General features: G+C 35.2%; 1 protein-coding gene across 2 annotated transcripts in view; it reads right to left on the bottom strand.

Moving 5' to 3' along the window:
* Positions 1–12,133, bottom strand: part of LOC113231725 (protein spaetzle) — a 27,767-nt gene extending 15,634 nt beyond the window's left edge. The window contains exon 1 of one of the 2 annotated variants that reach the window (XM_026466207.1): positions 11,911–12,133. In XM_026466207.1, the coding sequence (XP_026321992.1) occupies positions 11,911–11,952 (42 nt within the window). In that variant the 5' untranslated portion in view covers positions 11,953–12,133. The remainder of the gene's footprint in view (positions 1–11,910) is intronic. The other variant, XM_026466208.1, reaches the window with a different exon arrangement.
* Positions 12,134–12,461: the final 328 nt, after the last annotated feature.

Below are 12,461 nucleotides of genomic sequence, written 5' to 3' on the forward strand. Positions count from 1 at the left end.
TGAATGTCATCTTTCAACAAGAGCAGGTCGAGTTGCAAGCAAGAAGCTTATATAGAATTTCATGTAGTTGCTTCGTTTCAAAAATTAACTGAAATTAACAAGCAGAACTAAAATGAAAACTATCTCTTATCAAAATGCGCGATACATAAGCGCGTTTACAGCCCGTCTGCGGCGCGTATTCGCGCGTCCTCGGCGTGTATAAAATACGACGTGTGCATAGGCTCTTAGTTTTCGGTTTTACAATCGTTTATATTTGTCTTTTCAAACAAACCAACGTTTCGGGATCTTGCCGGAAAATCCGGCAAAAAATAGTTTCATTTATATTATTATATCAATATTCCAATTTATAATTTTTTATATAATAAAACATTTTCTATAAGATATCGAGTAACTATGATCATCAAAATATAATATAATCATTATATTGAAATGTTTCATCGACATTCTATACAATTAATCGAAGAAATTATAACCTTTTTATTAAAAAAAATCGACCTCAAAACTTTGTTTATCGGCTTTTTCATTGGAATTACACTTGTTTGCCAAGTTTCATTGATATCGGATAAAAAAAGTGCGCGAAACCGGATTTATCCCCTAGTTTGCCATTCTTAGAGACGGAATATTTTCTTCAAATTTAAATGGGACCAATGCTGAGGTACCCTCTTTCCAACAAAAAATATCAAAATCGGTTCCCAAATGCCGGGGTAATCGCGTAACATACACATAAAAAATCGAATTGAGAACCTCCTACTTTTTTGAAGTCGGTTAATTATCAAATATCTCTATCGGGGCGGTTCCCTGCGATAACTAACCTCTAATTTGGGCTTGCATTGTTTTTAGCCATATCACAGCAATTATTGTTTTCAAGTCAATTAAATTCAAAGAAACAATTCATTTCACAACGTCACCAGTTAACACACATCAGGACACAAATTAACTTCGTATGTGTAATTAAGTAGCTAATGCTTAGCTGCAATAAAATCCATTAATTCTAATTCTACATTAAAATAATCAGGGAATACCTACCACAATTGGTAATACAGAAACGGCTTAAGCAGGAAAGAAAAGTTTTACTTTCATGAACAAATAAACGATTTATTTCAGATATTAATGCATCTATAATTTTTTTTGTGATACCAAGTGACACTCCAGTCCATAACAGTTGCAGTGCCTGTCAGAGCTTTAAATCACAGAGATCTTATTATTATTGCCACCCTGCGGCTGTTACCTTGAGATGTAAGTTGGCAAGTCCTAGTGTCTGTAATTTCAACAGCACCCCTTACCCTTCAAAACTGGAACACAGTAAATGCTCAGATTATTGCTTAGCGGCAGAAATAGGCTGTGTACTTCTCTGGACGAACTTTTTCACGAGGAGCTCTACTGCTACTAACATTTGTTGCTAAGAAAAGTACTTAAGCCAGTGTTAGGTTTAAAATAATTATAAAACAAAATTATTAATATTTACCCGACGAGAGCACAACGTACTCAACGAATGAGAGGCTAAGTGGCTGCAGATTTGAAGGGTAAGGGCGTTGGCGAAATTATAGGTACATGGGAGTTATTAACTTAAGTCTCAGGGTGATGGGCGCAGTGGGAGAGCCCCTCAGATTTTTGCGATTTAAAGCTCAGAGTGGCGTTGCAACTATTGTGCACATGCGTATCTTTTTCCACCAGGCGCACGACCCGTTTGTCCCGTCACTAGGTATCATAAAAAAATAGGAGTGTGCTAACCTATCCACCCCTACAGTATTGGGAACTGCTGTGTATTAGCCAATATGTGCTCAGGATGCTGTTTATACGTGAGGCGCACTATAAGTTTCCGGAATGAATAAGAAAAAAATACTATAAATGGTCAGAAATGAATTTATTGTTTCTTTCTTCTTTCGTAATATTAAATGAATTTAATATTCTCCGTTAGCGTTAATGCGCTTTTTCATACGAATGAACCAATTTTGAAAACATTTATGCCACTCCTCCGTGACAATCTCTGAAACATATTTTTCATACTCTTCGACAGCCACTTCAGGTGATGAAAATCGTTGACCGCGTAACTGGTTCTTAATTTTTGGAAATAAATAAAAGTCACAAGGTGCCAGGTCGGGACTGTACGCGGGATGGTTCATAAGATCAACGTTGTTCACCTTCAAAAATTCATTTGTCTGTGTGGCCGTGTGAGAACTGGCATTATCGTGGTGCAACAAGATACAGCGTTTACGGGTTATTTTTACAGAGTTTGTCAATAACTTCCGACAAATAAATGGTCGTGTACCGATCACTATTCACGGTACAACGATTCGCCAAAGCAACAGTTGCCACGTGTCCAGTTTTATTAAAAAAAAAGAAGCAATTATCCGCTTAGAGGCACTTTACACGCGCGCCACTTTAGTTGGATTCGGCTAATGTCGAAAGACTCATATGCTCGATTGCTGCTTTGTTTTAGGATCGTAACTATAAATCCATGTTTCGTCATCTGTTACTCTATGTCCCACACCAAATTTGACGCCCCTTCGTTGAATCTGGTAAGCATGGCATTGCACAAAGTGACGCGATCTGTTTTTTGAGCCTCAGTCAAATTGTGTGGGATCCACCGAGGGCACAGCTTTGTCACACCCAAATGTTTGTGTAGTATTGATTGTATTTGACTCATGTCTATGCCTAAAGATGCCCGAATCTCATGGTATGTTACATGCCTGTCTGTTTTGATCATACGGAGCACATCGTCGATGTTTTTATTGTTCACAGCAGTGGACGGGCGACCATCACGAAATTCGTCACTGAGATTCACGCGACCGCGTTTGAATTTTGCAAGCCAGCTATAAGTAGTCGTCTTGCATCGTGCTTTATCGCCAAAAGCAGTTTGAAGGCGAGCGAAGCTCCGCTGAGCTATTAACTTACACTTAAAGTCGTAGAAAATCATACTATGAAAATTTTCACGAGTTAAATCTATGGTGATGTAGACAACCAATTTCTAAAATGACGCCACAATGTAAAAACAAGTGACAGTCAAATGAAACAAACTGTATTCTACAGCCAAAGAGTTCCATTTTGAAATGTTGTAATTACTTTTTAAATATTGTTTATGTAAGTGGCCAGTTCCTGAAACTTATAGTGCGCCTTAAGTACTGAGACGAATACGACGAGTCTCGCTTTTGCATGATAGTGTAGAAATCGTCAATTTGTTTCTCAGCAAACATGGTAGACGCGCTGCAGTAAGGCAAAAGTCGGAACAGCATCCTAAATGCATTGTTGTACTAGATGCACAGCGCGCCGTATGTCTGGCTCATGTAACCGGCCCACAGTAGGACGGGCAATATGTTTTAAAAAGCGCTACCTTCACTTCATCTGTACATCGTGAAAACCTGCGAGCCAGCATATTGTAATGGACTGCCATCGCCTTGCGCTCTATTAATGCGATTTCATGTCAATAAATGTGGTAACTCCCTTACGAGCAGCACTTTAACGAAAGACATTAGCTTTCTAATAAAAATGGAAGTATGTATATAAATGTTTGCACGATTTAACCTTCACTGGGTTTACGGAGTAGTAAATTAATTGACTTCCATTTCTATGGCACGGATTTCCGCAAGTAACGCCTGAATGTATTCATTATTTAAAGCATGCTAAGCATCTCGTCAGTCGTAGCGCGAAAGTCAACCTTAAGAATGAATAAATGAACGAAATATTGTTTATTGACCGTAAAAATTGACCCTAAATAATAAAAACACAGAGCTTTAATGTGTAATGTAAGTATAATTATATAAGCCAATGCGCAACAGGCGGTTTTGTGTTGTTAATTACTATGATACCGTAGGAAATTAGTTTTAACTTAAGACATTACTTGTCGAAACATATTGTCTATGGACTATTGCGCTTATTTATAAAAATAACTCGATAAATACAAGTGCATGATATTTTTTGTGTGTTTTGTTGTTTATTTGTTGATATTTAAAAAGTGTTTTGGTGCGGGCAATTACAGGTAGTTAGAGTAATGACATTGTTGTTGTGGAGTATAACGTGGTTTATTTGTGCCGAATACGCTTCATCGTTTTTTTGTATCGAATTCATTAGATTGCTATGCCAATTAGCATTATTATGTTATCAATTAGAATTCCATAACTTAATTGACAAAAAATCTATAATAAGTATTGATCCAGCTTATGTGTTAGGAAAGTACCTATTACTTACTTTGATAATTATAATTATCATTTGCCTTTTTTATCAAAATAAAATTGTATTAAAGCACACGTTTTTGTACAGCTGTGATAGCCAAGTGGGAAACGATTGCTTTGCAATTGAGTGTTCGAGGAGTCGAATCTCTGGCAGCATGTACCTCTGCCGTGGCAGGCGTATATCCGTTAACTAAAGATACATGACTTATGGGTAACAACTCTGAATCTTATTTTTTGTACGTACCGCATCCACCCATCAAACATTTATTTCAATGTTGTCCACCAGTTCGTTAAAATTGCCTGTCACACAACTCATGTAACTTTGATTTTGCCACAGTCAGTTATGTCTAAATACTGTATATTAAGTTACAATATATGAGCGCGACAAGTTTTGCACACGACGAGCAAAATGTATCTTAGTTAACTAAAGTTATATAAATTGGCCGTGGCTGAGTGTGTATGAAGTTTTGGAAGACCTCCATCTCACTTGATGAAAAATAACGACGAGGTCGTCGATGAACATTGAACACTTTAAAAAGGCAGCTACAAGTACATGTTCTAATAATCAAAGTCAAAGTTAAAACAATCATTTATTCCATAGTAGCAGTACTTACTCCTTGCGTTCGTCCAGGGAAGTACCTTACCTGTTTTTGCCACCAAGCAGTAATGTGAGCATTACTGCGTTCCGGTTATGAAAGGTAAGGCTGCTGGTGAAATTACAGACACATGGGACTTGTCAACTTATGTGTCAGGGTGACGGGTGCAGTGGCAGTGCCCCTCAGATCTTTGTGATTTAAGGCACTGAGTGGTACTGCAACTGTTATGGTCAGGCGTGTCACTTACCAATAGATGAACGACTTGTTCGTCCCGTCGCTTGGTCTCATAAAAATAAATTACACTTGGAAACGTAATTTTTTTAAGCTACAGCTTGTTCACTGTGCTGACTTCCCAGAGAAGAACGAGCAAGAAACTCTACTTAATGGGTTTAATTTCGAATTTTTGTAGCAGTACCTCTTGCTAACGGAAGGAAAACATCGTGACGAAACCTGCACGTAGAAGAAGGATTGGGCTGTGTAGGGGCTAACAGTGTAATGTATAATGTGAACAGTCAGATGTCCATATGATTGATCAGATGATGATAAGTTTACAAAAATTGAATTTAATTAAACACAAATTAATGCTTACACTAGTGTAAGTCTTACTATCTATCGTCACAGTACACTCAGTAAAATGTAATTTTTCTCAAACATGGAAATGTTTGCATTACTTTCATAAACTCAGTACAGAATACTAAAAAAACCGACCTCAAAAGTACGTAGAATTACCAAGTTTTATTGAAATCGGTTACCGGAAAGTGCGCAAACCGGGATTCATCCTCTAGTTCGCCACTATACGGGACTTAACACAGGAGATAATAAAAATCGGTTCTCACTACTCAAAGTGTATTGAGAGAGAAAAACGCCTTGAATTGGAGAATAGCAAAATCAACCATTAAAATAATTGCTCCTTTTAATAAAATTTAGGCGCAATTTACAAAAATGAATCTTCATACGTGAAAAGCGACCCTTGAGAGGTGGATGATTTTCTTCAAAATTCAATGGGACCACTACAGAGGTACCCTCCTTCCTACAAAACAAGAATCATGAAAATCGGTTCACAAATACCTAAGTTATAGCGTAACATACATACAAAAAAACACACACTTTAATTGAGAACCTCCTCAAAGGGAATTGGAGAAAAGGATGCAATTGAGAAGTCGGTTAAAAAAGCGAACACGTAAAGTTTGTCATTTCAGGACCATGCTTAGAGGATGAAAAAATAAAGGAATAAAGACGAAATCTTAGAACAATAACGACGAAATGTCATTTCATTTGTTTGAAAACTATTCTGCCGTATCATTACTGTGACAACTGCGCTCCGATTGGTCAGCCCGAATTCGAAATAATAGACGGGTGTCGTCAATGGGTGTCGTCAATTGTTTCACTTCAAATCTACCAGTTAACTTGAGCTTTGCTATAATGGACGAAAATTGCAAAATTACAAATAAATTAATATTTAATTACCGATGAAATTTGATTTTGTTTGTTTTGTAATTAGATGTTTTACTGTTTTTCCCCGCACCACCGAATGGAACAGCACGCCATTGTTAGAGGTATTATCTTTATTACAATAAATACAGAATATTTTTGGAATATACGGAGATGCACACACAGGTCTGTTTTTGGCCTGTCTTTATTTCAGTGCAAGCGAGAGTTGATATTTATAAGTGATATATCACTGATAAGTTACCAGGAATGTGTGGCCCATATTTCGTCTCTATTTCTGGTTATATACTCGATGCTTCCCGGCAAGGGCTGCAAAGTAAGTATGAAAATCCACTGTCCATTTCTCTAAACTTTTAAATCTACATACTAATTAGTGAACTATGTTAAAAGGCAAAAGAAAAATTCATACAGCCAACTGCCAAGCGTTCGTAATTGCGAGAACTAAAGGTAACCTACCTGTACCGCTTTTTTTTAAAGTCAGTGAAATACACTAAAATGCTTTGGTATTCTATTCTCTTTTTAAAGGCCTTTTTTCTATGTTCCTCGCGAAAATAAGTTCTAGCGATAAGAGCATTGACTTACAAATGCTAAGAGCGATAACGAAAGTAAATCGCACTCGACAACTAACATAGTATTATCTCAAAAATGGCGTTATATTATATTTTATCTCAAAATTGTGTTATATTAATAATTTTTTCCAAAATTTCGCTATATTGATGTGTCATTAATATAGGACTTCATTTCAAAGTAATAGGACAATACTGTCGCATTGAAACTAAATAGGTAATATTAACATAAATTAAAGCCATTTTGAGATTATACTCAGTTAGTTGTCATGCGCGAAATATTTATGTATACACTATAAATCGCGTTATCTGAAGTTCAGCAGACTACTATTAAATATGCCTGAAAAAAGTATGCCAAAATTACTCTTCATTTTAAATAAAAATAAACTAGCTATTTTTGATAGTCGTTTTCACAAAGTTACAAATTCATTTAAGGGGCAATAAATACTCTTCTTCATAAAACAACATTCCGGTTGATATCCAAAATGTGCCATTCACGAGGTTTAAAACTATCTATAGTGAAACGAAAACTTTATATTAAAGGTTATACAGCTTCTGCCTACTTGGATGACAAAAATATGAGTGACACTTTTAGCTCTTGCAGGCAATCTCGATCTACGATGTTTATTTAGTGTGTTATGTTATGAAATGTATATTTACAATGAGCAACCCCTAAAGTTTCTTGCTCATTCTTTTCAGGGGAAACTGCCTTACGAATAAAAATAGATTTTAATCAATATGACGATTTCAAGTGCAATTTGCTTACTTTTGAAATAAAGATTATTTGAGTTCGATAATGAGAGATTAGTGTAAACGACAAATAAATGAAAAAAAAAATGCGTTGCCTGGTTTCTTGGGCTTGTATTTGTTTTGATATATTCAGATTTATATTAGAACCTTCATCCCGGGACTCTGAATCTCCAAAATTTTGCAAATCTCGAAGATATTTTGGCATTCTTGAGTCTCGGGAATATCGAAATTAGTGAGTCTAAAGTCACTTAATTAAACTGTATTCATATAAAAATCTAAAAAATCTAAAAAAATCTGAATAATCTACTATCATTGACCTTCTAATAGAGTTCATTTCACATAGCATGATTCCGGTGACGTTTAAGATTCAAAATTTCTAGAGATGTGGTGATGTAAAATCGAATGAAAAAAAAAATCGATTTAAATATCTTATCAAGATGATTTGTAACGAAGAGAGAATCGATTTATAAGAAAATAATTTAAAAATATATAATAAACAAAATAAAAATATTTCAATTATTATGTTATTAAGTTACCAAAAAAACCTCAAGACAAAAATCAATAACAACCAAACAAAAAGTCAACACCAAAGCATAAAATCAATTGCAATAATTAATCGCAAAACTCAAAAGAAAATGATCCGCATACTCATATCCTACGAGATACTCAATAGCCGATTCACTTTATCGATTTTGTGGTGATTATTTCTAAATAAAATATTTCGTTTTACGCGTCAAGTCATGGGGGTAATTTATTTTATGTTTATGATTTTATTGTCTTTTACTTAATTACTGTAATTTTTGTTTTAAAATTACAAGTGCAACAAATATTGTTTTATTTTTGGTACAACATTATGACAAATTTATTAATTCTTTTTGGAACCTGATTGAGAGATTAATTAGAAATAGTAGATGTGCAACGTAAAAATTGGAAAAGTCATAGAGCTCATCATATGTGAAATGGACTATAAACTTAGAGGATGGAAAAGACCATAAATCAACAGTCTCTTTTTATAGTTACATGGACATGTAGGGTGGATGCAGTTTAGTATCTGTGGAAGATCCAGATTCCCTCTATCTGAAACTACATTAAACGCCCGTTGTTTTTTAAGTGGCCACTATAAAAAAAACTCTAATAAATATTGTTTGAATTTATAATTGAACTTTTAGAGCTAGAATAAAATATTACGCCATGACATGAAACCTACTTTGGAAACAGTCTCGTGAGTCTCGTTTTTCCCGTGATTTTGGAGATACCGATGAGAAGTTGATTTTTTTCCCGGTACGCTGAAATGCAGCGTAATTAAAAGTGCTAATCCACCTCTTGTTGTAAAAGTTTCCGAGCTACTAGAGTCGCCTTTTGACATTTATCGTGTTTTAAGTTCGGCAAGATGATAACGTTTCGATATAAGTAATTGTCAGAAAGTTTTTTTTTTTTTCATTTAGTAGCAGAGCTCCTTGTGAAACTGTTCGTCGTCTGCAAAATTTTAAAACCTCATTACTCCGTTTTTGGATGACATCTTTTTTTACTCTTCAAGATCGGGCAATGAAAGTTTAAAAAATAAATTGTAGACTCCTTTTTTTGTCACATAATTATTTCCAGTAATTCTGTTTTTTGTGCCTTTTTCAAAAGTTCACATTAATGGAGGTTACGAGGTTTACGAATTTAGAAGTCATCGTTCAGGGAAGTACTGCCACCTTGCTTATTTCTGCCGCCAATGTGAGAATTTTTGCGTTCCGATTTAAAGTGCCTTTGACCAACACCCATGTTGGTCAAATTACAGGTACATAGGATTTGTCAAGTTATGTCTTAAGGTGACAGGCGCAGGTGGAAGTGTCTCTCAGATCTTTGAGATTGAGAGTCGTATTCTAGAACTCTACCCAATGCTCAAGTCAGGATTTGAGTATGGTTTAAAGCACTCGAAATCATACTCAAGTCCCTGTCATTAGGGTCGTATTTCCAGTGTTTGTGTTTCCAGTGCAATCCTGACTTGAGCATTGAATAGAGTTCTAGAATACGACCCTTAGTTTCGTATTCTAGAACTCTACTCAATGCTCAAGTCAGGACTCGAGTATGATTTCAAGCACTGGAAATACAACCCTAATGGCAAGGACTTGAGTATGATTTCCAGTGCTTGAAATCATACTCAAGTCCTGACTCGAGCATAGAGTAGAGTTCTGGAATACGACCCTTAAAGCTCTGAGTGACACTGCAACTGCTATGGCGTAAGCCTTGTTCGTCCCGTCATTTGGTATCAAAAAAAGATTAAAACTCGTTTTGGAAAAAGTAAGTGCTGTGGTCATAAAAACCGCAAATACGAAAACGATTGCTGTATACATAGTTGGGTAACTATAGATAAAGTTCTCAAGCTATAATTTTTCTATAGAACCAGGCGAGGTTTCGTTTTACCGGTTTTTATTGATCGTAATTACATAATTTTTTAATAATAACTTTAATGGACCAGTGTATCACTTTTATAAATGGTTTTAAGAATAAGATTAGGATTTATTTAGGATTGTAAACAAATTGGAAATGAAAGTTTTGGGCCCTTTACAGGTCTCATTTTTTTATGATACCAAGCGACTGAGCCAACGAGTCGTGGGCCTATTGGTAAGCGACACGCCTGTCCATAACAGTTGCAGTTCCGCTCAGACCATTAAATCGCAAAGATCTGAAGGGCAGAACAGGTGTTCTGCCCGTTACCCTTAGACATAAGTTCACAAGTGTCATGTGCCAGTAATTTTACTAGCACTTCTTCTTACCCTTCAAAACCGGACCGCAGTAATGCTCATATTTCTACTTGGCGCCATCTCATGGTCACGTCTGATTAGATTAGAAAAAATAGGACTGATTAGAAAAAAAAAATTCTAATGTACCTATAGACAATCGCGTAAACTTAGAATTCAAAATCCTAAAATTATTATATTTTAATTAGAACCTACTTATAATTAGAAACTACTTATTATAATAGTAATAGTACTCTACTTCCTGTGTAGGTATTTCTAGAAATTACAAATTTGACCTGATCATTTAGTACCTAGACTTTTTAATGACCTATTAACTTATTCAGTTATATACTTATACTTCTATTCATATAAGTACATAGCACGATGACAGCAATACCGTAACGAGAATTTCGCATTTTCTGTATTTTAAGACTCGTGGTTATTCACTTAAGGACTATTACTAATTGCAGGCTTTTTACCACGCCATGACTTCTTATTATTTTCCCGACATTTCGGAACATATTTATGGGGTGAATAGTCAGCGATCATTTTGTACCCTTGGCATAATAAAGTCACATGTGATCATTACGTAAAGTGCGTATATCACATGAAAGCCATAAAACTAACACGATAACTATATGAAACAAATTAAGTATAGGTATGTAAAAATTTATAACTCTCCTATTTAAACGTAATAAAGTCTAATTTCAATCGTAGGATCTTTGAACGTCCCTCCTGAAATATTGTTTGCCTGCCTTATTACACTAAGGGTGAGATTCGGTGATTAACCACGACAGTTTTAAAATCTATATTGAAGTAGGAAGTGAAGTTAAAAGAATCTTTCGTGTAATTATTTTCATACTTGTTATATGTATTTGTATTCTCCTAACTTATAGCTATAGGTACAAGAAAGTGACAGTCAACTTTTACTTTTTAACACGCGGAACGAGTTCAAACGGAATGCTATTAAAATTAATATGTTTACGAAACACCAGTTTTTAACTTATGAAAAACAAACAGTATACAAGCATGCATTGTTCCATATCTTTAGTCGTCTTTCGTCTCATCATTAATAATTAATAAAAAAATGTGTTATTAGTAGCAGAAGATAAGAAATAGTTATTTATAATTTATATGACAATCGAATAACTTTATTTGCGCTTAAAGTGTTGTATAATTACGTGATTTACGTTGTAACCAAAAAACAAACGTGGAAGAAGTGTTTACGTCTAAACAAAATTATTTTTTTATAATCTATGGTTTTTGTCTATGTGATCTCTGGTTGCTCTCGGAAGTAAAACGTGTGTAAACTAACTTTTGTCGTTATTATTAAAGTTTCTCTGAGTAAAATTGTGTTTATGTCAAGACCAGACCTATTACAGTCCACCAATCGAAGAATAGAACAAGAAGTCTCACTTCTAATGATACTATATACTACGCTGTTAATCCGATAAAATAACAGGTACAACTAATAAAAACGTCCCGCTAATAGTTAAACCAAGTCAACGCCGAAATTAAGCTACTATTAGAATAAACCAAAACGAGAATAATACATGTTTTTATAATTACTTATTTAGATTTTAACAACCAAAGGGAACATTAAATGTCACTTACAGATAATACACATACAAGTAAATTATAGTGTGGCACTCACCAGGGTGATCCAAAGGAGGCACTGCAATGTCCACTCCATCATGTGTTGGGGATAATAATCATGCCTACTCCGGTCACGGTCTCCCTCTTTATTCTACTACATGACTACCAAACGCGACATTAAATGACGTACTAAATAGTTTCAAGAGCACAACAATGTCGATTGTTGTCGATATAAAACGACATGCACTCCGCGGCTGGCAACACGCGACTGCCGGGCTAACCGCTCCGGCAACAGTAGAAGTGACTTGTTTATTAATTATGACTAGTCTTGGAAGACCCCCGTCGCTCTTTGATAAATTCCCTCTTTAATACCATTGCTGTTCGATAAAAAAGAACGGTAGAAGCTCTTTGATTGTGGTGCCACCGCAATGTTAGGTTTTCAACTATACCTGACTTTCAAAAGTTGGAGGTTTTAATAATTAATTTGCTTTTGTTTTTGTCGATATTTTACCATTAACATTACAACATATTTACATCCCTAATTTAAAAAAAATACTAATAAAATTATAACAATCGTTGTGTGCCTAACGTAACGGGAAAACGGTGGTA

The sequence above is a fragment of the Hyposmocoma kahamanoa genome, unplaced genomic scaffold (assembly GCF_003589595.1).
Source record: "Hyposmocoma kahamanoa isolate Upper Pololo Valley unplaced genomic scaffold, ASM358959v1 66, whole genome shotgun sequence".
Lineage (NCBI taxonomy): Eukaryota > Metazoa > Arthropoda > Insecta > Lepidoptera > Cosmopterigidae > Hyposmocoma > Hyposmocoma kahamanoa.